The 27,483-nt window shown below is 36.5% G+C and overlaps 1 protein-coding gene across 3 annotated transcripts in view; it reads right to left on the bottom strand.

The window, feature by feature from the left end:
* RRBP1 (ribosome binding protein 1) overlaps positions 1–27,483 on the bottom strand; it is a 126,056-nt gene that overhangs the window by 83,822 nt on the left and 14,751 nt on the right. For all 3 annotated transcript variants that reach the window (XM_074287806.1, XM_074287807.1, XM_074287808.1), the window contains exon 2: positions 15,632–18,044. In XM_074287806.1, coding sequence (XP_074143907.1) covers positions 15,632–18,023 — 2,392 coding nt within the window. In that variant the 5' untranslated portion in view covers positions 18,024–18,044. The remainder of the gene's footprint in view (positions 1–15,631; positions 18,045–27,483) is intronic.

Genomic DNA, 27,483 nt, shown 5'->3' with positions numbered 1-27,483 from the left:
TTTAACAAAAGAAATAAAAATACAATAAAATTTAAATAGTGTTGTTTTCTCAGTCAATTTGTGATAGCAAGGATCTTATTTATAGTTTGGTGGTTCAGTTTCTATTTGAGTTTGATAACACCACAGCAGGCAGAGCACTGGACTTGGTGAACTGGACGGTCAAATCCCACCTCAGATTTTACTAGGGCAAAATCATTTTGCCTTTCTCAGCCTCAGTTTCATTACCTCAAAAATAAGTATACCAATACAATAGCACCTACCTTCCAGTGTTAAGAGCTCTGCAAATCTTAAATCATTATATAAGTTAGTCCCTCATCACATATATTAGCCTCCAGTTCAGTCTCCATAATATTTAGGCATCAATGAAGCTGAATCCTGAGAGAAGAAGAGAAGAGAAGAGAAGAGAAGAGAAGAGAAGAGAAGAGAAGAGAAGAGAAGAGAAGAGAAAGAGAAGAGAAGAGAAGAGAAGAGAAGAGAAGAGAAGAGAAGAGAAGAGAAGAGAAGAGAAGAGAAGAGAAGAGAAGAGAAGAGAAGAGAAGAGAAGAGAAGAGAAGAGAAGAGAAGAGAAGAGAAGAGAAGAGAAGAGAAGAGAAGAGAAGAGAAGAGAAGAGAAGAGAAGAGAAGAGAGAGGAGAAGAGAGAAGAGAGAAGAGAGAAGAGAGGAGGAGAGAGGAGAAGAGAGAGAAGAGAAAGGAAAGGATAGCAGAGAAAGACATTGATCTGTACAGAACTCAAACTGAGAAATATATAGTTATGAAACTAAGAGGTAGGTAAAAGAATGGTGGATAATTCAAAGATTATTGATAAAAGTTGAAGAGTTGAATTTCTTATGGAGTTCTTATTTCATTCTGTTATTCTGCACAAAAATCATCATGGAAAATTTTTATTCATGGAGAAGCAAGGGGAACAGGGATAAAGAAGTTTTACTTCCCACCCACCACTTCACAGTGTTCAGTTGAGATCCACCCTTATAGATTCACCTAAAACCAAGCTTACAAGATTTCCTTTATAAAAACTGTTAAATTCACATTCCATCCAAATGGAAATTCTGTCTTTAGTGGGAACCCTCAAAGAAAGATATTAACAAAGCAGTGACTTGCACACTATAAGCACTTACTAAAATGGTTTAAATTAAATCTTTCTCCTATCCATCTCTTCTTTATTCCTGCTGACTATGGCAAAAGAAGATATATAAAACTCTTTGAAAATTTCAAAGTACTAGGTAAATGTCAGATATCAATAGACAAAGTAAACAGCCTACACTGTCATCTTTCCATCTCCACTCCCTCTCCTCTCACTCCAGGTCCCCTTGCTAGATTTATCTTTTCTGTTTAGGCAGAAAAAACTTTTCTGTTTTAATCATGTCACTGCTTTGCCCCAAACCCTGCAAAAGCTCTTTATGAGCTGCTGAGCAAAATTCAATCCCCTTCACAATCTGGTACTAATTTACCTCTACTAGACTCTAAGTTCTAAAAGCCCAGATCTTGTTTTACTCACCTTTTTATTCACCATAAAACTTCATACTGTGGCTTGGGTATATAATCTTATTAGAGCAGTGTCTCTAACACATTAAAATGGAAGATCCTCAAGGGCTGGCTCATTTTTGTATTTGATCCCTAATGCTTAGCAAAATCCTTAACACAAAATAAGCACTTATTAAAGGTTTGTTCATTCATTTAAAAAATAAGTTTTATATGTATTTGTACTGTAGCAAAATTCTCTTCTCCAAAAACAAAACTGAAAATGGAATGAGGGAAAGTCTTTCTCTATCCCATTATAGCTTCAAATTTTTAGAATTTTACTTCTCTACTTAATTATAAAGTCATTCTGTTCTATAGATTTCCAATTACTTTCTTAATAAGGCAATGTTATGGTGAGAAAATGGTATCAAATTCAAAAGGTAACTAGAACTACTAAACCATATATCAGGATCCCTAATACATACATGCCCATACAAGGGCACATACTGACTTAGAAAACCACATTATTCAGATTATTTGTTTTTATTGTAATTTTGTTTATTTTATTAAATATTTCACAATTACATTTCAATCTGGTTCTGTGAGCCAAATGTGGGGCTATTTTGGGCTCTGAATTGGATACCTTTGGTACAGGGGGCACAGCGCTGGAATTGACACAAAGAAGTTCTGAGTTCAAATTCAAATGCTGAGAAAAATCATTTTAACTCTATGCTTCAGTTTCCTCATATTTAAAATGAGGGGGGCACTCGTGTCTAAGTTCTTTTATAATTAAATTTAAGATTTCATCATCCTAAGTGATATTCCCTACAAGACACCTCCTAGCAGCACCAGTTGTTAGGTATTTTACCAGTATACCCTGCCCACTTTACCTTATTTTAAAAAAATCTACCTTATATTTACTATCTATGTGTAAGTATAGAGGAAGTAAGCTCTTTGAGAGCAGACTATTTAATTTTCATTTGTCTACTCCAGGAAATATAGAAATGGTGATTGAAATGAATTGACCACTGGATGAATTCTTGGCTGTGAAAATTAAACAAACAAATAAATTAAAGAATTTGAGGCCTTCAATGTCATGAAACCTTCCACTTCTGAAATAACAATCAAGGAGTGAAAGGAAAGGGAGTATGGAATTCTAAGAATTAACCATTTTAAAATAATTTATTAACTTAGCAAAAAGATTTGTTATTGATTTCCAATAAATCAACCATATCACTACTGACATTCTTGAAATAAATGAAACCAAAAAACAAAGAAAAACTATAGGCTTAATGGGAAGATATTCATAGGTTCACCTTGGATATACAAACAAAGGAATTAGATTTAACTTCTTTCATCTTGCATCTGTAGGTAACATCATTTTTCAAGGGATAGTTTATCATTATTATCACAGAGTTCTTAATGAGTTCAACAGTATCATGAAAATAACCACTTTTTAGTATCTGCAAAGGAAGAAGAAGGCAAATCCTATCAACAACTTGAAAGGACCCCCCAAACAGTCCATATGTTTTGCTGCTCTGTGACTCAAGGTAGTCACGAGGAAAGATGGGGAAAAGAAAATTGGAAAATACAATTCAAATTTAAGTGATCAAAGACTGGATAACTCAACTATGTTTGTAGAGAGGATTCTTGTTCAGATATCCCACTCTGTGATTCTGTGATCCCAAAAAATTAAACTGGCTACAGACAGGAAGTGACTAGTGGGAATTATAAAAGATACAAACTGAGTAAAGGTCAAAATTAGCAACAAATCAGAAGATAACAATGAGAAAAAGACAATTTTAACCTGACTTATCTAAAGTGAGGAACAGAAAATGATAAGAGTATAACTGTTTCCTGCAAATGTTTAACAGATATAAAACCATCAGGATAATGAGGAGGCTAAAAGATCTAAAAAACCTCTACAGTTAGCAAGCGTGTTATCTTGTTGTCAAGTGTAGAGATGGTTGTCAAGAGCAACACCAACTTACAATACAACCCCATTTGTATATTAAAAAAAACCCACCAAAACACCCAGAGATGTAAGACTAAAAGAAGTACTACCTTATAAAACAGAAGGTTAAAAACAAGTCTACAGAAAGCTTGATGAGATTTACTGTTAACATCAATGGAAGTAATCCTTGACAAAGGCTCTCATAACTATCAAGGAAGATGTCCTATGAAGGAAAAAGGGATTCTCTTTAGTGTTTTTCCAGATGCTTCCTTGTAGTTAATATGATTTATCAATCAAACAGGAGAATTTGATAACTACACCATAATAACTAAAAAAAGAATTGACCTAACATTATTTACAGAAATAACTAAATAAACGAAAAATGTTCAAACTATGACATGTACTTGGAAGGTCAGTCTATTAAGAATGCATATGTATGTATATATGTGTAGATATATACACACACACTATTTTGTCACACATACTATATATAGTACACATATAGAAACCACAGAATGACAATTAATTAAAATAGTGGGAAATAACCGGCTGAATTGGATTACATTTGGGAAATTATAGTGTTTTAAATGATAATGAATTGTCAACATTAAAGCTCATCTTTTCAATTCAAATATTCTGCTAGTGTTGCTATATGGTACAAATCTTAAAAGATTATAGTCCCTTTAGAATCAAAGTTAAGGGTGATATGAAAAGCAATGGAGAAAGACATGGTGGTTGAATATAGGATGGAGAATATTTAAAATAATGACCTATATGGAAGAAGTAACATGAGGGATATCATTCACAAAATATATGACATCAGAAAGTAGGGGCTAGTCACCCAAGAAGACTAAAGAACAACTGGTCAACAAAGATTTATTTAGTATCTACTATGTGCCAGGCACTTATGTTACAAGCCAAGCAAAATCAAAGTAGTCCCTGCCTTCAAGATTAAAGTCTAATGGGGAGATATTATATATATAGATATATACACTAAGCAGATTAAAAGTAACTCTAGAAGGAAAGGCTCTAGGAGCTTGAAAGGAGAGGCGAGGGGGAAGAAGAAGAAAGTAGCCTGGAAACACTTCAGAACTTGAGCTGAATCCTGAAGGAAATCAGGGATTCCAAAAAGGGAAAGTAAAGAAAGAACATTTCAAAAATAAGGAGCAGATAATGTTAAGGCATAGATGGGATACACACAGGGGCATGTGTGAGAGAAGACCAAGCAGGCTGCCAATATGGCTTGACTTTAGAGTGAAGGATCAGATGATAAAGAGCTTTAAATGTTAAACAGAGAAGTTCATACTTGATACTAAAGGTAAGAGAAGCCACTTGAGTTTACTGACTAGAAGGAGTGAAATGATAAGACCTATACTTTAAGAAAATCACTTCTGCAGGGAGAGCCTAGAAGAAGGAAGGTCACATAAGAGACTGCATTATTTCTATAAAAAAGTCTAGGTAAAAGATGAAGAGGGTCTAAAGTAGGGTAGGAGGGTGATTTATACAAATGGACAGCAGACCTAAACAAGAAATGTTACAATTCATGAACATAAATAGGGAGAAGAGAAAATCCAATATGATAAACAGGATTGAAAGGATGATGGTACCATTGATAGTAATAGGGACAGGCTACGGAATAAAGATAAGTCCTGCTTTCGACTTGTGGAGTTTCAGACGTCTCCAGGAACATCCAATTAGAAATAGCCAATAGGCAGTGGGTAAAATGGAACTGAAATTCAGGAAAGACTGAATCTAGATAAATAGATCTGATTCATTTCCATAGAAAGGACAACTGAACTTTGGGAGATAATGAGGTCACCAAGTAAGAATGTGTGATGGGAGAAGAGAGGAGGGTCTAGGAAGGAACCTTATGGTAAAAACCATAGCTAATGGGTATAACAGGGAAAATGATCCAGCAAGGGGGAAAGAGCAGCAGTAGGAGTCAGACAAGGAGAAGAATCTAGGAGTAAGCAGTGTCACAAAAATCTAGAGGAGATAATACAGGAAGACATGGTTATCCAGCAAGGGGGAAAGAGCAGCAGTAGTAGTCAGACAAGGAGAAGAATCTAGGAGTAAGCAGTGTCACAAAAATCTAGAGGAGATAATACAGGAAGACATGGTTATCCAGCAAGGGGGAAAGAGCAGCAGTAGTAGTCAGACAAGGAGAAGAATCTAGGAGTAAGCAGTGTCACAAAAATCTAGAGGAGATAATACAGGAAGACGTGGTGAACAACAGTGTCATGCAGCTGACAGGTTAAAAAGAATAAGGAATGAGGCCTAATAAAACATCTAAGGAGATCGATAGGATATATAGTAAGGATCTAAAGATGAAAGAGATCTGGGTATACAAGTATAGTCATGGGTATTGGGGAAGCTGAGGCATTTGCATCTCTTGAACTGCAGTAGGCTAAGCTGATTCAGTGTATACACTAAGGTGAGCACCAATAGGGAGGTTCTGAAAGCAGGAAGGTCATCAGACTGCCTAAGGAATCGATCAGCTCAGTTTAGAAATGGAATATCAAAGCTTTGGGACTGAGCCTGTAACCAGTGCATTTCCCTCCTGTGCAAAATAAGGAGAAAACAGTCTCCCCTTTTCCCCCAGAAAAACTGTATCTGGGATATTATTCCACTAGGATAACAAATGGATGGTCCATGTGCTGTACTAAAATTCCTGCAACATAAAGTGATCAAGTAGAAGCCATCTAATTCACTGGATAAATCTTCTGAGGAGACTTTATGGATATACTAGAGAAGGGCACAGGGTAAGAAGGTAAGGATAAAGTGCCAGCTACACAAATGGGTAAAACCCACAACAAGGACATCCCAGATCTATTCAAGTAAGACAAATACAAGGAACAACCCCCATGTTGTTCTACTCTTTACAATTCTCCATCCAGAGAAGCATTTATGTATCTTTTTCCTGGGTTTTTTACCTTTAAATCATTTTTCTTTTCATATAAAAACAATTCCTCTATACCACAAGAGTCAATTTCTTTCTAATTAACATCTGTATGAAAATTTACATAAAATGATATGATACAAAGTAAGCAAAATCAGAAAAACATCCAATAAGTAGGAAGAACCAAAACTACCTCTATGTACAGATAGCTATAAATCTATATATAATTACATAAAACTGTCTAAAAATATAATTATAGGATAACTGTATATGGTATATGAACTATAGCCATTACAGTTACTAGTTATATATAATATACCAATAGCTATCATATAAGACAATACATTAGAGATCTCTAGGAATTCAGAAGAGGAAGAATACACTTATCCATACTCAGATAGGCAGCCATGATTTCAATAAGCTATGTATGTTTGTTTTGGTGGTAGTGGTATTTTATAGATGCTACCAAGTTAAGTGAATTAAAGGGCAGTATATACATAAAACAAGTAAAAACAGAAATCAAATTTCAAAGGTCACCCAACAAGGGCTACACTACAGTGCTCATAACAGGAGCTTCAAAACAAAACATCATTCTCCAAGAAGGCTAGAGACATTTTTCAAAGATAATAACATTAAAAATTTACTCCAAAACAAATATTTAAAATAAAGCCATTTATTTTTTATAGGGAAAGTGATGAAGTTGTGTGGAGATTTTTTTTTAACCATACAAAATGTGAAGCTTATAAATGCAGTTCTTATAAATGCAAATCTCATCTTTAGGTTGCAAAAACAGATGTGAGACTACTGCTAGCTACCAGTTCTGACATGTGTTCGTTCTTAAGACTAGTTTTCCTCATACGCTTTTAGTATCTATACTCATGGATTTTATATTCATGTTGTTTCCAGGAACATAACCCTGCTGTGAACCTGAAGGGATTACTGTATTTACATTTGAATGTGGGCCTATCTGATGTCTTGGAAAGTCATGGCAGAAAAAATCATTAAGATGCACTAGGAAGATCTGACTCAGAAGCTTCCCCTGCTTAACTACTGTGAAATTCGTTTTCTGTTGGGAAAAGACTTGTGTTAAGGGAAAGAAGAAAAAAAAAGCACAGGCTGATCTCAGATGTTTCCTGCAACAGGAGACAGCTGAAAGTTTAGATTTCACAGGGCTTTTCTATAAGCAAAGGGTTAAAATGAACCAAAGCAAGAGAAAATAGTAGGCACTCAAAACACTTCTAAAGAATGGCTTGCCCTACATTTGGGAGATGGGAAAATTGAGATGACAGGCAAGAGAAGAATCTAGGAAGTCTAGGAGTCTCGGGTACAAAGCAAAAGGGCACAAGAAGAAGGAATATAGAATTTTTATGAAGGGAAAGACTTCTGCCATCTGAAGCTACAGCTTGCAGATGGCATTGGCAGGGACTACTAATTACTAATGTTTACTTTGGGAGACTAGGAGGTAGTGTAAGAGTTCCTACGCCTGCAGCTTGCCTGGGAGAAGCTGCAAAGTTCTCTCCTTTGATAGGAATGTGAAGGTTGGATTATGTTGGGGCTTCTGCCACAAACAAACATTAAACACGAATCCATAACACAAAACATTCCCAGCAGGAAGGATGTAATAAAGGACAAGAGAAAAAACTAAAAATTAAAACAAAAACAAAAAAACAAAAAAAAAACCTCAAACTGCCAAGAGGGGAAGGACAGCTGAACTTCAGAAATAAAGAATGTATATAAAGGTCTTCCCAAAGAAAATGCATTAGTATCTTCTTTAGAAAAAGGTGTTTCTCAAATTCTATATCTGAAGATGCTACTAAGAGCAATGATATCTGTCACTGAACCTAGGAGTCAGTTCTCACACTTCCTAACTTCCTAATTATAGAGGATGACTTGATATAAATAGGAAGGAATGACATCTTACAAAGGCATGAATTTGAAATATAACAGGGAACCCCCTAAGGAAAGATCTTCAGAGACCATATGAAGACAGCAGGAAAATGAAGGCTCTAAAATCTTTACTGTTATCAGTGATATTTAATGAAATGAAATTAATGGAAAAAGACATGGTAATGAATGAAAAGACAGAGGAACATACTGAACAATAAATAGTCCTATGGATGGTCCAAAATCTGAGAAGCATAAAGACTTGAATGAGGATTATTAAGAAAGAAAAAATAGAAGGAAAACGATGGTGATGTTTGGTAAAAGACAAGAATCCAGCTGGAGAAAATATATGTAAGTTCCACATCCAAATTACAAAGTTTCTCCTTACAAATCAATCGGGTTAAGTGAACAAGCATTTGTTAATTGCCCACATTGTAGGCATTGTGCTAAGTACTAGGACACAAAAAGAGACCAAAAAAAAGACATCCCCTCTAAAAGAACTTATATGGAGGATAAGCTGGAGAAAGTCGCAGAAAGACAAGCATTTGCATTACTAGAGATACCAAAAGAATTCTTGTAGAAGACAAAATCTAATTTAGCTGGGACTTGAAAAAAGCAGAGATAAAGAGCAAAAGCGTTCCAAACCAGTGAAAATGCATAGATTTGAAGATGGAGTGTCTTGTACAAGAAAAAGTGAGGAAGTCAGTGTCAGTGGATCAAAGAGAAATGAGAGGGGAATAGGTCTGAGAATAATGAAAAGGTAGAAAGGGACCAAACTGTGAAGGGTTTTCAAAGCCAAAGAATTTTTTATTTGATCATTGAGTTAATAAAGAGCCAGTAGAGTTGACTAGATGGGGAATGATAGTCAGAACTATGCTTTAAGATCAATTTGACAGCTGAATGGAGCATAGACTGGACTAGGAAGAGCTTGAGGCAGAAACCCATTGCAATACACCAGAAATGAGGTGAAAAAGATCCACACTATGGTAGTGAAAATGTCAGAGGAGACAACAAATTAGATATGGAGGATAATATAGTGAGGAGCAGAGAATGACACCTCAGGCTTTCAGCCCAGGGAAATGAGCACAGAGTAGTAACCTGCACACTAACAGGAAAGACAGGAAAGAGAGAGGGCTTCAGTAGGAGGGTGGCTAAGGAGTTCACTTTTTTAAGTGTTTAAGATGCCAATGGGACGTCCAATCAACATAGCTAATGGATGTCTCATGAACATTTTAATATGAGATTAGAGGTCAAGAGAGGTGAGGGCTATATAAATATCAGCATAGGGATGATAAATTGAATACATGGGATCTGATGAGAAGAGAGGACCCAGGACACAGCCTTGGGAGAGACTCACAGTTAGTGGAAGTGATCAGGATGAAGATTCAGCAAAGAAGACTGAGAAGGAGCAGTCAGACAGGTAGGAGTAGTACCAGGACAGAGCAGTGTCACGAAAACCTAGAGAGAAGAAAGCATTAAAGAAAAGAGAGTGTCAAAGGCTGCAGCAAGGATGAGGCTTTAGAAGATGAGGCTTTAGAAAAGTCCACCTGACAATCAAAAGATCATTGGTAACTTTGGAGAATGACTTTTCATTTGAATGATGAGGTTGGAAGCCAAACTGTAAAGCATTAAGAGAATAAGAGGAAAGGAAGTAGACACACTATACACAGCTTTCTCAAAGAGTTTAGTCACAAAAAAGAGGAAAGATCTCCAGAGAGAACTGATAAACTCTAATTGCAGATTGAAGTATATATATTTTTTATTTTGCTTTTTTTTTCTTTCACAACATAGCTAAAGTAGAAATATGTTTTGCATGACTTTAAATATATAACACATATTTCTTGCTTCTCAATGGGTGGGGAAAGGGCAGGAGAGAAGAAGAAAATTTGGAATTGAAAATAAAAATTTAAATTAAAAAAATTTTTTAAAGGAAGGAAGGGAGCATCTAGGTGGGGCAGTGGATACAGCACCAGCCTGAAGTCAGGAAGATCTGAATTCAAAATCTGACCAGAGACACTTAATACTTCCTAGTTATGTGACCCTGGGCAAGTCACTTAACCCTAATTGCCTGGGGGGGGGGGGGGGGACAAAAAGGAAGGATAGCTATAAGAAATAGATAAATCAAGTGAGGGATTTTTGAAAATGAAGTGTTTGTTGTATAGATATGCTTGTAAGTAATAAGGAAGCAGTTAGGAGACGGGGAAGAAAACTGAAGACTAGTAAGAAAGTAGCATATAGGAGGGAGCAGTCTGCTAGAGAAGGGAAAGGATCACTTGTGCCTGCTGAAGGAATCTATCTTGGTCAAGGAGAAGAGCCATCTCTTCATCTAAAAATAGGTGATAGATAAGACAGTAAATGATTTGAGAGGAAAAAGAGAGAATAAAAGTGAGCTCTTAGCAAAGGGCTCTTTTTCCCCCAAGGAAATATGAAACAAAGTTCTCAGCTGAGAAGGTGAGGGGAAACTATAGAAGCTTGAGAAGGGATGAAAAAGTTTAGAAAAAAAATCACTGTAGGGAATGGGACAGTGAGTAGGGAGATATAAAAAAATTTGTATCAAATGTGATTTTCATTGTGATTTTCTGGGGCTTTATTTAGCCACATGAGAATAGTAGCAAAGGGATAATCCGAAGGTGGGGATAATCCCAAAGATGAGGTTTGACAGAGCAAAGTCAATAATACAATAAAGGGTAAGAGGACAAAAAGAAAAATGGAAAGTTTAGAAATAAACTGCTTGGCCAAGTCAACAAGACAGAGAAGGGATGAGAATTTACCAGGTAGAGACATGGGAGAGAACTAAGGGATTGAAGTATTAAAGGCCATAATAAGGCTAAAGAACAAAATTAGGAGTTGCTAGAGAGAAGGTGAAATGGAACGATAAAGATTATGATTAGAAAAAGGAATCTATGAGTTGATGAACTCTGAAATTCAGGAAACACTTCTAGGTGATGGCAAAATCAAAGGTCTGGACCTCTTCTGTATATCTAAGTAGGGTGGAGGAATAGGTCATGGGAAATGATTAAGTTGAAGAGTTGTGAGGTTAAGGCATTTGAGGCAGTATAGATATTTATGCTGAAGTCCCCTAGTATTAGGACAGGGGTTGGAAACAAGAGAAAGACTTATTATAAGCCTGTGACTCAAGAAATCTAAAAAGAAGCTTATTCGGGAGGGATAGGAGGACATCAAGAATAAAATTCTGACAAAAGGGTCACAATAGATTCAGATGAGGAAAAAATGGGGGTAGGGGGAGAGGAAGCAGACTAAAAAGACCAGTGTAGCTAATCAGAGATATTATATGTATATACTGACAAATTTGAATTTTGAAAGAGCATATGTACAAATGCATGGCAAGATCCTAACAAGAATAGTGTTTGGAAAGCCAAAACCCAATATGACCTAAAATGTGATAAAAAATAGACATCAACAGGGGAAGAGATGGCTATTCTATGGGAAAAAGGAAGAAAGATTATTCATACCATCCACTTCCTCCCCTCATATTCACAAACTCTTGAATGTAGTTGGATGTGCTGTGTTGACGGGTTACATTTCAGGTTTTTCAATCTCAATTGGGCTCTCCCTGCAACAGATTAATTATTTATTCCTCCCTAAAGGTTATTCTAAAATATATTCTTCACTCCCCATACCATTCACCTCTTTCCATTCTCTACAAAGGATTTCACCTCTTACTTTACTGAGAAAACCAAAGCCATTTGGTATGAGCTCCATGTTATCCCATTCTTACCTCAAAACTTTTGATAACAATATTCTACTCCCCCAGGCTCTGATAGAGGCAGCCTTTCTATATGTAAAGAAGATTATACCCTCTATATGTGCCCTCAATACCAACTCCTTTATCTTCTTCAGACGAGTGAATCCTCAATCATCTCTAATCTCTCATATCTTCAACCTCTCCTTCTCTATTGGTTTCTTCCTGGTGACTTTAAACATACCCAAGTCTCCCCCATGGTGAAAATGCCTTCAATTAGAACATATTATATCCCCAGTTCATTCTATATCTTGCCTCCCTTTTCAGCCATACTTCTTTTTAAAAAAATTATCTAATCAACTCAATGCCTTCATTTCTGTCACAAATTCTTCAACCCTTTGCCATTATCCCTCTTTCTATGGTGATCAATGATCCCAATCGCTAAATCTGATGTTTTCTTGGACGTTATTCTTCCTTCCCTAATTGCTGAATTTAGCTTCCAACCTCATCAATTGAAAGTGCATTCTCCAAAGTTAACAAGTTATCTACTGATTACCTTCTCTATGATAGATTCTCATCTCTTCTCTCTCCATGTTCTTTCTTTCTCTCTCTTCCTTCTTATCCTTCCTTTCTGGAATTTTATGATATTAATCTTTCCTGGTTCTTGCTTCTACCTATCTGACCACTTTCTTCTAGTCTCTTTTGCTGGGTCATCATCCATATCATGTCTCCTAATTCTGTTATCCATATTTTATCCTAGGTTCTTTGTTCTTTTTCTCCATTCCTTTTGATAGCTTTATCAATTCCTAGGAATTATCTCTACGAAGATGACTCCTAGCTCTACATTTCCAATTTCAGTCAATTCCTCTGAGCTTTTAGTTCTGTTATTAATTGCCTATTAGACAATTCAGTCAACTATTTGAAGGCATCTGAAATTGAAAATGTCCAACATTGACCTTCTCTCTCCCTTCCCCCCAGCCCTCCACTCTTCTAAAATTTCCTATTTCTATTGAAAGCACCAACATCTTTCCAGTCAGAGGTTCATAATCTTAGCATTATCTTAGACTTCTCACTAAATTTCTGACTCTCTCTTAATATATGTATTAAAAAAAAAATCTAAGCCTTGACATTTCTACCTTTATAATAACTCTTGCAACCAACTGTTTTCTTTCTACTCCACCAACTAGCACCTCAGTTCAGGCCTTCAACAACTCTTTCTTATATTATTTCAAAAGCCTCCTAATTGGTTGACCTCAAGTCTTCACTATAGGTCATCCTATATATAGTAACTATAGTGACTTTTTCATGAGTGCAGTTCTGACCATTATCAATCTCTTCAATTCTATTAATTCCAGCAACTCTACTGTCATTAGGACAAGATATAAATTCTTCTACTTAGTTTTTAAAGTCCTTTGTAATCTGGCCTCAACCTATGTTTCCAACCTCCCTGAGTACAGTGATCCAATCAAACTAGCCTTTTCTTTGCTCCTTAAGAATAGAACTCCCTCTCTTAGTACCATATCTTTGTATTGGCCATCCCTCAAGCCTGTAATGTATTCTATCTCAGAGTTCCTCTTTTCTTTTAAAATGCAGTTCAATTATCACCTTCTATATGAATGAGGCCCTTCCTGATCTTTATAACTGCTAGTACTCCCTCTAAGATTAATTTATATTGATCTTTTTTGTTTTTATTTATTTTTATGTTGAAAATACAGACTATCTTCCCCATTAAATGTAAGCTATTTCATTTTTTGTCACTTGTAACTTGTAACTGGTAGGGTAACTATCACCAAAAAAGTCCTTAATAAATGAGAGCTGACTAGTTGATTGATTTTAGTAAGTTATTTATCTTAAGGTAATTGATAAAATCAATCAACTAGAAAGAGCAACTTGGATTGGATAATATCGTTAGATGACTTTAGAAAGGTTTGACTGAATGCCAAGCAAAACCACCAGAATGATTTATATGACTACAATAAAATAAAGTAACAGTTAAAGACATCAGAACTCTGATAAATGTAATGATTGTTCTTTATTTTAAAGAACTGATGCATCCTAGGCAGACAGGTAACAGAATAAATTGGCAATATATTTGCCAATGAGTTTATCTGTTTTGCTTAGCTTCATTTTAGAAGTTTCACTTTTTTGGGGGGAGGGGGGAGAGAAGAGAGAGACTTGAGAAGCATCAATAAAGTATGTTTGTTTTTTTAAGCTAAGTTTAAGTTTTAAGTTGGCTGGATTCAAAGAGTATAGCATAGCACAGGAGACCTAGAAATCAGAAGACTTGTGCTAGGGTGCCAACTCTATCCTTTATTAGCTCCACAAAAATAGGTAGACCAACTGTTCTCGTTCTTAGTTTCCTGATCAATAAAATGAAAGACCTGGGAAAGATGTTGTCTGAGATCCTTGTAGCTCTAACATTCTGTGATTCTATGCTTCTATGCCTATGATAACGAATAAAAGATTGTTAATCTGGAAGGAGTCTTGAATAGTAGAAGGCTTTGGAGTCCCCTGTCATTTATTTTTAAACTCAATGCAGAGATTTAATCTATGATTTGGATAAAACCATATATGACCTATTTATCAAGTCTATACAGGATATGAAGCTGAGCTTAGTTAATATACTTACTAATAGAATCAAGATCCCAAAAGATAACATATAAACTAAGGATAAAAAATTAGTTATATAAAGGAAGGATATATATTGAGATGATATGTGTCCTTGGATGATGAAAGAACTAAAAACTAATTATCCAAAGTACTGGTTGAAGAAATTGAAGATATTAAGTCTGAAAAACAAGATTTGGCAGAGACAAAATAATTTATTATTAGATACCTGAAGGGGTATCATGGAGAGGAAGTGTCAGACTAATCTTAGAAGAAAATATTGAACACTGGGCAGAAGCTATAGAGAGAAAAATATTGGCTAAATTTTGAGATATACAAAAATCAATATGGGCTGCCTAAATTCTGTCACTCCTGAAGTCTTCAAGCAGAGGATAACGGCATTCATTCTTTGGTTAGGGGGTTATGCTGACCTGAGGTCCTTTTCAACTCTGCAAATCTACAATTTTGATTCACAATGCAAATAGATCCAATAATATAAATGAAATATGATGGTATCTGTTATGATGCTGAAAACCTCAAAAGAGGAGGCTGTGAACATAAATCAAGCAGAAACAAATATCAGGTAAACTTAGCTGACAAAGAAGCCCTAAACCACATGCTGCTTTTCCAAACATTTCATATTTCTTATAAGAATTTCATTTCAAACAAAACACAGTTAAATAACTCAAACAAATGGCTGTCAAAATACTTTAAATAAAGTAGTTATGGAATCAATTTGAGAGTATCTAAAACAAGAACACCATAGACATATCTCTCTATAAAATACAACAAAAGAACAAGATGTCTTATTACTACTCTCTCCCCTCCCACAAAATTATTAGTTAGAAAACTTATCAAATAAATCTACATTAACTTTCTCTTTACAAACTTAAAAGTACTTCACCTCCCCAACCCCCAACAAGTGAATCTATAATCAAACACCATTTGAGGGATTGTGTATTTTCAACATTAAAAGCAAGAAAACATACTACTAATGCTCATCATTTGACTGGGGCTTTTATAAAAGCCAAATGGAATGGAATGGAAAACCTAGAAGAGAAGACATCCCCTCTACTCACTAGGACAATTTATTAATCCAGTCTGATAAAGAAATCAGAGGCTTACTTGGCTCACTCTTTTTCTTGGAAGATTTCTTCTTTGATGGGGCTTCATTCTTTGGCTCCTCATGGTTGCCAATTACTTCTGCCTTTTTGCCATGGGCTAGGTTGGCAGCAGGGGCACTGGTCTTTGTGCCAACAGGAGGAACAGCAACCACGGGAACCTCTTTGGGAGCAGCTTCCAGCACTGAGGACTTGGAGGAAAGGACATGTATGGAACTCACAACAGGGTTGGGTGCTGGCTCCACCTTTGCCACCTTCTTTTCCTTCTTCCTCTTTTCCTTAGGGGATGAAGCAGGCTGCCCTTGCAGGGGGGGTGCAGGGGTACTTGCTACCACAGCTGCTACTGATGCTACTGGCACTGCCTGAGCTGCTGCTGCTCGAGCTGCTTTCGATGCTGCCCGAGCCCCTGAGGCTGGTGCTGGTGGGGTCCCTTGCCCTACTGGTGATGTTGGCACCACTGGTACTGCCTGGGCAGAAGCTGTTTTTGCTGCTGCCTGTGCTGCTGCAGCTGCCCGAACTGCCCTTGCTGCAGCCCGTCCTCCAGATGCAACTGGTGCTGCTGCCCCTTGCCCTACTGGTGAGGCTGGTACTAGCTGCACTGCTGCTTCTGCCTGGGCTGCTGCTGCTGCTGCCGCTGCCGCCCGAGCTGCCTTTGCTGCCCGCTTTCCCAGTGGTGCTGATACTCCTGCCCCCTGTCCCACTGGTGATGCTGGCACTACTGGTACTGCCTGAACTGCTGTCTCTGCAGCAGCTACCGCTGCTGCCGCTGCTGCTGCTGCCGCCCGAGCTGCCTTTGCTGCACGCTTCCCTAATGGTGCTGATACTGCTGCTCCTTGCTCCCCTGGTGACACTGGTATTGCCTGCACTGCTGCCTCTGCTGCTGCTGCTGCTGCTGCTGCTGCCCGAGCTGCCTTTGCTGCCCGCTTCCCCAATGGCGCTGGTGCCCCTTGCCCCACTGAAGATGCTGGCACTACTGGTACTGCCTGAACTGCAGCTGCCTGGGTGGCTGCCGCCGCCTGGGCTGCTGCCGCCCGAGCTGCCTTTGCTGCTCGCTTCCCTAATGGTGCTGCTGTTGCCCCTTGTTCTACTGAGGAAGATGGGGCCACTGCCACAGCTACAGGTTTTCCTGGTGATACTGCTACTCCTTTTGTTTGTGGTGGCACTGCTTTGGTTAGTTGTGCTGCTGCTCCTTTGGTTGGTTGTGCTGCTGCTCCTTTTGATGGTTGTGCTCCTTTGTTTGGTTGCACTGCTCCTGCTCCTCCTTTTGTTGGCTGCACTGCTGCTCCTTTAGTGGGCTGTGTTACTGCTGCCCCTCCTTTAGTTGGTTGTGCTGCTACTCCTCCTCCTTTAGCTGATTGTGCTGCTGCTGCTCCTCCTTTAGTTGGTTGTACTGCTGCTTCTTTATTAGGCTGTGGTGCTGCTGCCCCTTTTGTTTGCTGCACTGTTCCTCCTTTAGCTGACTGTGCTGCTGCAGCTCCTCCTTTAGCTGACTGTGCTGCTGCAGCTCCTCCTTTAGCTGGCTGTGCTGCTGCTGCTCCTCCTTTAGCTGACTGTGCTGCTGCTGCTCCTCCTTTAGCTGACTGTGCTGCTGCTGCTCCTCCTTTAGCTGACTGTGCTGCTGCTGCTCCTCCTTTAGCTGACTGTGCTGCTGCTGCTCCTCCTTTAGCTGACTGTGCTGCTGCTGCTGCTCCTCCTTTAGCTGGCTGTGCTGCTGCTGCTGCTCCTCCTTTAGCTGACTGTGCTGCTGCTGCTGTTCCTCCTTTAGCTGGCTGTGCTGCTACTGCTGTTCCTCCTTTAGTTGACTGTGCTGTTGCTGCTCCTTTGTTTGGTTGCACTGTTGCTGCTGCTGCTCCTTTGTTTGGTTGCACTGCTGCTGCTGCTGCTGCTCCTCCTTTAGCTGGCTGTGCTGCTGCTGCTCCTTTGTTTGGCTGTGCTGCTACAGCTCCTTTTGTTGATGGTGGTGGTGAGGGTGCTACTCCTTTGGTTGGTTGCCCTACTGTTGCTTTTGGTAGTGGTACTGCTGCTAGTGCCACTTGAGATTTTGAAGACTTGACAGGTTCTAGCACAATAGGAGCCACCACTACACTTCTCTCAGGAATGGAGTCTTTGGAGATGACAGTTACATTGGGAAACAATTCTGGTTCAGGTATTTTCCCATTGGGTTTCTCTTCCTTTTTCTTCGCCCGTCCCTTCTTCTCCACAGGTTTCTCCTTCTTTTTCTTTTCTACTTTCTGATGGTGATTTTTTGCCATTTCCTTACGCTGATTGGCTAGGGCTTCTTCATAGGATGTCTCCTTCATGGAGAATGTAGATACCAAGAAGATTCCAATGGCTGAAATGACCATGAATCCACCAAACACCATAACTCCCAAGGTCTGGGGGTCATAGATATCCATCACGGCTTGACTTTCTTTAACCTGTCAAACACATACACACAAAAAAGCTTAATTCAGAGATGAGACACAAAGTTCTAAACCAACCCTCCCTCCCCTTAAGTTCTCACTAGTGCTAGCTTCAGACTAATTTTAAAAAAAGAAGTAAAGAAAACAAACTCAGAACAATGTCTACATCATTTCTCTTTATAAAAAAATAAGGTTTGGACCCAAAACTTAGAAAATCCTTAAGGTACATTTGGAAGACATACTACTAAAGCAAAGATGTTCAAAATACTATTCAGAATACCAACAACAGCATCTAATAGCCAAGGAAGGCTAAAATCCTAAAATGTCACTACCTAGATTTACAGGGTAGATTTATCTAAACACATTTTCTATACCTCCACACTTCCTGCAACTCAAAAATAGGTAACATACCACCTTTCCCTAAGTTAAAACAGAAAGTTTTTTCAATGGAACTGTGAAAAAAAAATACTACCAAAATTGAGAGCCTTGTTTCTATTACAAGAAGCTACAACCAAATGTGTGATCTAAAAGAAATCATGTGCTATAAGAAATGACAAACAGGATGAAAAAACTGGAAAGACCTGCATGAATTGACACAGAGTGAAGTGATCAGAACCAGGAGTAGTATATTATACACAGTAATGGCAATATTCTATGATAATCAACTGAGATTTAATGATTCTCAACAATATAATGATTAAAGACAATTCCAAAGAACTCATGAAGAAAAATGCTATCCACCTCCAGAAAAAGAATATAAATTCAGATTAAAGTGTACTATTTTTTATTTTCTTAATTTTTTTAAGTTCTTTTTGCTTTTAGTCTGCTTTCTCTTTCACAACAGACTAATACAGAAATATGCTTTACATGTTCCAATATATATAATCTATATCAAATTGCCTTCCATCTTAGGGACGAAGGGAGAAATTCTGGAATTCAAATTTTTAAAAAAACTGTCTTTGCATATAATTGGGAAAACATTATTTAATTATTTTGTAATTAAAAAAAAAATTCAACTTTCAAGGTCCCAAGTTCCTGATATATAAAATGAGAATATGAATCACACAAACACTAAAGTTCTTTTCAGTGATAATATTCTGATTCCATCATTGTTAAAAGTCATCACAGTAGCAGTAGTAATAGTTGTAGTAAGAGTAGTAATACTAGATGGCAATCACATAGTACTCTTAAGACTGGCAAAGCACTTCAAATAATAACCCCAAACAAGGTTTAAGTTAAGTATTACCTGTTCCCTGAAGTAGCACGGAGGGCAGTTTCATTGGCAAGACATTAGTAAAACCAATATCATCACTTTAGTGCATAAACTTCCACCAATTACATATGAGCAATTATGCTAAACACTCACTCCATGGTTTTGTTCAGTATCTATCCAATTTTTCTTGGTAGTACACTGTTTGTTATTACATTTCTGGGGTGCAAAAGTCAAGGCATAAAATAGAAACCCAACTTCATAGTGAATTGTAAAGTAAAAGAGATGCTGAACCCAGTAGAAGCATGATGAAGATATCACAATTAAACTTTCTACATCCCAAGATTCTGTATTTGTATGCTATGTTCTGATGAATTGTGGGATGGCTGTGATAATGCCTATGCAATGGTCAAAAGCTGGGAATAGGAATGATAGGTAACTGCTGAAGGAAGGACTCAACCATTTTCAATATGGAATCAAATCTAACTTCTGCTACGTGAATAAGAACTAAAAACAATACTTCACAAACATAATAAATTCATTTTCATCAGATGAACACATCACTGTTTCTAAGGAATCTCAAGTACTTTTGCTACATGGACCACTATGTTATAATAGCACTCACTGCATGGATACGTTGGCTCAAAAAAAAAAAAAAATTTTTTTTAAAATTCATTTCTAAGCAACAGATCTAATATCCAAACGTTAACACAAAAGAATTGTCAAAATAAAAGTGATTTTGGGGACTAATGATTTTCAGAAGCTTTTAAATGTATCAATACTATATTATTTTTAGTACACCAAAATAATCTTATGTTTTTACAAAACCAGACCAAAAAAATCCAATTGCATTGTACATTATAAAAGCACAACTTTTCTACTAATCTCTAATAAAACAGAAGAGAAGAAGGGCTAACCAAGTTATCTCAAAGCCTTTGAAATGCATGTTTTCAACACATGCTTTCTAAGTCTGCTGAAGCTACAGATATGCTTTTCTCTATATATACTATAATGTATCAGTCTAATCCAATCCTTCACTCCTTATAATAACTGCAAATGCATTCTGGAGAGAGAAAAAGCAGTCAGCATTTATGTTTCCAAATGATTTTGGAACTCACAACATGATTCCTATCAAGAGGTCCCTAGATAATAGTGATGAAACAAGGTTATCTTAAATTGGCCTTTCTAGAAATAAAACATGCAAGTCAGAAACCAGAAAATCAAACTAGTGGATTGCTCATCCTGAGAATAAACAAATGAATAGGACAGTGGAAAAGACGATGGGGAAGGTAGTTATGACCTTCCTACTGGTCTGTTTTCAAGGACTGTTATATGACATTCCTTAAGGGAAACTTATGAGATTTTTAAGAAGGAACTCTCAAATTGACTCTAATTTATAAGAAATCAAGCCAATCTCCCAAGTGATAAATGGTCAAAGGATATGAACAGACAATTCTCAGATGAAAAAATTGAAACTATTTCTAGTCATATGAAAATATGCTCCAAGTCATTATTAATCAGAGAAATGCAAATTAAGACAACTCTGAGATACCACTACATACCTGTCAGATTGGCTAGATAGGGAAAGATAATGCAGAATGTTGGAGGGGATGTGGGAAAACAGGGACACTGATACATTGTTGGTAGAACTGTGAATACATCCAGCTATTCTGAAGAGCAATTTGGAACTATGCTCAAAGAGTTATCCCTTTGATCCAGCAGCGTTACTACTGGGCTTATATCCCAAAGAGATCCTAAAGAAAGGAAAGGGACCTGTATGTGCAAGAATGCTTGTGGCAGCCCTCTTTGTAGTGGCCATAAACTGGAAACTACGTGGATGTCCATCAATTGGAGAATGGCTGAATAAATTGTGGTATACAAAAATTATGGATTATTGCTATAAGAAATGACCAGCAGGATGATTTCAGAAAGTCCTGGAGAGACTTACATGAACTGATGCTAAGTGAAATGAGCAGGACCAGAAGATCATTATATACTTTGACAACAATACTATATGATGATTAATTCTGATGGACATAGCCATCTTCAACAATGAGATGAACCAAAATAGTTCCAATACAGCAGTAATGAACTGAACCAGCTACAGCCAGCAAAAGAACTCTAGGAGATGACTATGAACCACTACATAGAACTTCCAATCCCTCTAATTTTGTCTGCCTGCATTTTGGATTTCCTTCACAGGCTAATTGTACTCTATTTCAAAGTCCGATTCTTTGTGTACAGCAAAACAACTGTTTGGACATGTATACATATATTGTATTTAATTTATACTTTAACATATTTAACATGTATTGGTCAACCTGCCATCGGGGAGGGGGGGAAGGAGGGGAAAAATTAGAATAAAAGGTTTGGCAATTGTCAATGTTGTAAAATTACCCATGCATATATCTGGTAAATAAAAACTATTATAATAAAAAAATAAATAAATAAAATTAAAAAAAAAAAGAAGGAACTTAAAAGTACCTTTATTTTCAGCTATGAAAAAGAAAATCAAAATCCATTAATTTATCAGAGTGTGATAGAAATGAGAATCCCCCTTAAATTTAAAAGTACTCTAAAGTCTTTCCCTTTGTTTTATCCAAAAGATAATAGAATCACAGGTTAGAAAGTACCCTTACAAGTCATAATACCATGAATCTAAGGTAATAACAATAATATTGTTAATAATAATTTACTGACATTCATTTAAAGTTTGTAAAGTATTTTACATGCATTATCTCTTGAGCTAGCAATGATTAAGCCATTAGAAATAAAACTAATTTTTTCCTAATAAGCTTTGTTGGTACACTCACATCCCCACAAAGAAGTTCCAAGAAAGTTAAGGCACTAGAACTTAAGAGTTCCACAGGTCCAAAAGTCAGAAAGATCAGGGCTCTCAGAGGCCATTTAGTGCAAACCCCTCATTTTCTTGAGCTCAAGAAACTGAAGCCCAGGGAGTTGCAATCCTAAATATAGAGAAAGAGTTTTGAGGCTAATGAGTCCAATACTCTTAACAGATGAGAAAAAATGATGCTCCAGAAGAACAAGTGGCTTGCCCATAATCATATATCTATTAAAAAGCCAAGGTGGAATTTTAATGTAGATTCTCTGTCTTAAGAACTGGTACTCTTTTCAGTGGACACACTGGGTCTATTGTAGAACACTACAGAGCTTTGTTTATTTTTCCAATTTACAACACATAAACTTTTTGCAACAAAGCAAGGCTTAGAAAATTTGCCTTTAATTTATTCCATTTTAATATAAACAAAAGCTACTATAAAGGTATTAAGGAGGAGCATCCCTTCTATTCTGACACATGATGGCAGTGAGACCCTGGTAAATCCATGTCCCTTAACCTCCAAATTTCACAGACAACTAAAAACATTAGTTTTGATTAAAATTTTAAAAGTAGAACTCTTGAAGGATTTTCAGGTAACTCTCTACATAAATAAAATAGACACAGATTCTTCCCCACTCTTCCCTCCAAAAAAGAAGAGGATGCTAAAATACATTACGTATGAGGAAGAAATTTAGAAAGGATGTTTTTTAATGCAAGTTTATACTTCACAGCAACAGTTTATCCTACTTCATTCAACATGTAGAATTACATTAAATCTTTTTCTTACTATTCTTATCCCATACTTCTCAAGAAAACATAAAGCCCTGGTCATAAGAAATAATCCACTGAACTAAGAGTATATTTTTTTTTAAATTATGAATGAAAAGCAGACTTTGCCACAATCTAAATGTCAAACAATTGGATGGATAGTTGGGCAATCTATGATATATGGATATAATAAGTTGACGTAACATAATTAAAAACAACAAATAACAAAGAACTATAAATAAGTTCAAGAAATAAAACAAACTGAAGAGAACAGAACCAAAAGACTGTGGCATAATAATAAAAAATACACATTACACACATACAGGGTGTACGGCCAAAGACAATGGAAGGGAACTTGAAAAGAAGACAATAACTGATAAGTTTTTATACATAGTTGTATACTAAACATTGTTTCTGAAGTAAAATGAGCTGTAAATCTAAGCTTTTGTTATTTTTTAATGTTCAATGTAAAACATCCTTACAAAAATCATGTGCAGTAGCTTATTTACAAAATTATTTAAATCTCTCCTTTTGTCCTGGACACATTGTAAAGTTTTCATTTTTGGTCTTAAGTCACCATAGAATTAAATCTGATTGAGCTTTTGCAAATGAGTACTTTCAACATATAGCACTATTTGTCATCATAAGTTAATGGAACAGCAGACTCCACTAGGATTTTCCCTGTCTTCTCTTGGTATTAAAATAATTATAAAGGAAAGATGGATATACATTGGAAGACAGAGTTGCAATACAACTAAACAATACTTCAAATTTGAAAATTAAAATTACTGCTCCTCTTGGGAGGATCCTTTAATTGTTCTGTTCAGAGAGCAGAACAAAGAGTCAGCCAGTCAATAAAAATTTATAAAGAACTGACTATGTGACAGAGATTGTTTTTAGGGATATGACAGGAGAAAAAATAGCCCCTGCCCTCAGGGAGGGTCCTCTTCTCTTTTTCCTCTATGACTGGGATTATCTTTTTTTTTTTTTTTCAGAAACTATTTACTTTTTTATTTTCCTTTTATAAAAAATAGCCTTTTATTTTTCAAAATACATATAGTTTTCAATATTCACTCTTGTAAAACCTTGTATTCCAAATTTTTCTTCCTCCTTCCTGACTTCCACTTCCCTAAACAACAAGTAATAAATCCAATATAGGTTCAACATGTGCCATTTTTCTAAACAAACATATTTCCAAATTTATTGTGCTGCACAAGAAAAATCAGATTAAAAGGGGGTTAAACAAAAAAAAGAAAGCAAACAACAACAAAAAGGTGAAAATGCTATGTTGTGATCCATATTCAGTCTCCATAGTACTCTCTCTGAATGTAGATGGCTCTCTCCATCATGTCTATTAGAATTGGAATGGCTGAGATGCTTTTACCTTTTTGGTGTCACAGTAGTCTGAAGAAGCAGCTGGAACCCTTCTCAGAATAATGGTTTAAAATAGACATGGTAAACAAAAGAAACCAATTGTATTTAACTGCTGGTTATCAAATTATTTTTAAATAACAAGTTAATAGACCTCAGGTTAAGAAGTCTGCTCTGTTTTCCCCTTGGTGATCTCATTAGTTCTCATGGGGCTCTACCCTATATCAAGTCCCAATCATTCTCTTGATTTTTCAGTCCCATATCACCAAATGCCTTTTGGATGTCTCAAACTAAATGTCCCACAAGCATATGTAACTCAACATGAACAAAAAAGAACTCATTATCATTCCCTCTAAACCCCACCATGTTCCCATTTTTCAACTCTGGGGCCATCTTCCATTTTGGCTATTCTGCATGTGAGCTCTTTGAGGTCAAGGACTGTTTTTTTTCCTTCATGGTGCTTGGGACATACTAAGTGCTTAGTTAATACTTGCTCATTTTATTAATTAATTCATCTATGGACTGGACTAAATGGCTTAAAAAATTCTGTATTTTTTTATAGCATTTCCTCTGAAATAAATAACTACTATGGAATATCAAGACATAAAGGCCATAGCAGGGATAAGTGGAAAAATTAAAGTGCTAAAAAGATTTTATGAACCATTTAAGATCACAACTTAATAAACTGAGTTAATTAAATTCAAATTCAAACAAACATTTATAAAGTAATTATTAGGTTTAACACCCTTTCATCTCCCGCCCCCCCTTGTCCTTGTCCAACCCAACCTAGAGTTTGGGAAGATAAAGATGAAATACAACAGTTCCATTCAACAGAAGCTTACTGGAATTCTGGAGTCTTCAACTGAAGTGAAATATTTTTTAAAATATCTTCAACCCTTCCCTCCCAGAAAACTCAAAATTTCTGCTTTAGAAAGACAGGCAAAGCATTGTGCCATATGTATAGAAGGAGAAGAGGGAACTCAAACTGGCATCATGGGGTCAGCTCATTATTGACTATTTTCTAACAGAACAAATTTGGGATACTTTAAGAAGTGACAGCTGGGATCAAAGAATATTTGGCCACAAGTTCCAACTGTTTCTTAATCAGAGCCTGATGCTACTAGAGAAATGTAATGAAAATAAAACAAAAAGGCCCTTTGTTAAAATCCAATAATAGTTGTTGAGTCGTGGGAGAACAGAGAGACAGACTAAGGATACAGATATCTCCAAAGTCATAATCTGTGACTTTTGCTGAAGAGAAATAGAGGGAAAAAAATTACTAAAGATGCCTAAAATAACTCCTTTTTTAAAATTTAAAAATTAAAATTAAAATTCATTAAATCTTCTTACATTAAAGGAACAATTTTACTTTCCATTTTAAATAAATATTAAAACACTACAAATAAGAGATGCTCTATTTTGAGTCCATAATTACATTTCCTAGGTCGTTTTAGATTCAGAGAGAGATAATATCAACAGAAATTATTTATGTCTCAATACTTCAAATAACTAAAACTTTTCAACAGTAACAATTTTACAGGTCCAAACTTGAAAACCTCAGGCTACACTTCCCTCTCTCCTTACTCTTCAACATCTCATCAGCTGCTACATATCATCCATTCTACCAATGCTTTATTTCTCAACTATATTCCTTTCTCTTCATTTGAACATTCAAAACACAGGTTGCTGTAGGTCAAGACACTGATGAACTGAGAAGCTACTCTCCCACAATCTCAGCTCTGGATCTCAGAAGTAAGGGAGTTGTGATGCTGAAACTAAGGAAGGAAGGGTTAATTTAGCTCTCAGGTGGATTGATCTAGGACCCTGATCTGTGGGCCTTGTCAATAAGAAGTAGTTCTTAAACAGTTCGGTAAGGTACTTATTCAGGAGAAGCCTCAAGCTTAGTGGCTTGCTTTTTAACTTTCTTACCCCAACGTTTTTTGGGTTTTATCCTCTAAACTGTTTTCAAACTGGTTAGAGAGGGAAGAAGGAGAGAGCAGAATATGATTTTAATAAAAAAAAGATTGTTTGAACTCTTGGGTTCTGGGAAATTCACTATGCTACATACAAAATAGCTACTGGGAAGCAGGTTTGAGCTCATCATCTATCACCTGAAGTACTTAATGGAAAAAGCTCCTCATTAGGAGCCTGTCTTCCAAAGTCTTCTCTCTCCTATCTATCCTATACATAGCAAGTACACTAAATTTTCCCAAAGTACCCATGTGTCATTCCCCTACTTAAGAAGTCCCAAAGGCTCTTTTCCCCCTCCATTAGGATTAAAATAAGTGCTCTTCAGTTTAGCATGTGAAGTCGTTCATAATTTGTAGTCTGACTCTTGAGACTTCCAGAACAATATTCCTCTCATCCCAAAAGACTAAATTTGCTGTCCTGTGGCCTCTCTTGCACAAGTTGGAAAACATTCTCTTCTCTCCCCTCCTTTTAGAAATCAAGCTTTCTGTCAAGGCTCAGTAGATGTTTCATCTTCCATTGGAAGCTCTTCCTGATATCCTTAGTAGTTAATGTTTTTTCTGCTCAGATTTTGCTGTGTATAAAAGCTCTGTAAGGGCAAGGCCAGTTTTCTTTTTGTATTCCCATCATCTATCCAAGTACTTTGAACTTAAAAGTCTTTTAAAATGCTTATATGTAGTAGTAATGTTGTGATAATGTAGGTCTTCTGAAGTAACTAAAAATGTTCTAGAATCATTATAATTCCAATAAATATAAATAACAGACCTTGGAAATTAGGGTCATAAATCATTATTGCTACTTTCACAGATAAAATGGACAAGAAATATCAAATGATCTGATTAATGCCTTAGTTAAGAAGGATACTTTTTATTTCCTTCTGAAAAGGTTTGTAAATAATCATTTTAACATTTCCCACTCCCCTCCTTCCACCCGGGTTAGTCTAGAAAGTTAAATGATGTAACAGAGAGAGTTAAGACAGAGTTAGGAAGATCTGAGTTCAAATCCTTTCTCAGCTATTAGTGTGAACATGGGCAAACCCGTTAAACCCTTTCAGATTCAGTTTTTTTATTTGTAAAATGCAAATAATAACAGCACCTATCTCAAAGGACTGTTGTGAGAACTAAATAAGATGCACAAAAGCACTTTACAAACCTTAAGGTACTATATGACAGATTTTATTATTATTACCTCGCATAGTCTCTTACACAGAGAAATTCATTAATTATCTGTTAAAAGGATTCTAATTATTCTACTGAAAGATATTATATTGCCATATAATAACCAGGAGAGATGATGGT

The sequence above is a fragment of the Sminthopsis crassicaudata genome, chromosome 2 (assembly GCF_048593235.1).
Source record: "Sminthopsis crassicaudata isolate SCR6 chromosome 2, ASM4859323v1, whole genome shotgun sequence".
NCBI classification, from domain to species: Eukaryota; Metazoa; Chordata; class Mammalia; order Dasyuromorphia; family Dasyuridae; genus Sminthopsis; species Sminthopsis crassicaudata.
The sequence above is the reverse complement of the archived record's forward strand: the minus strand, read 5'-3'. Positions and strand labels throughout refer to the sequence as shown.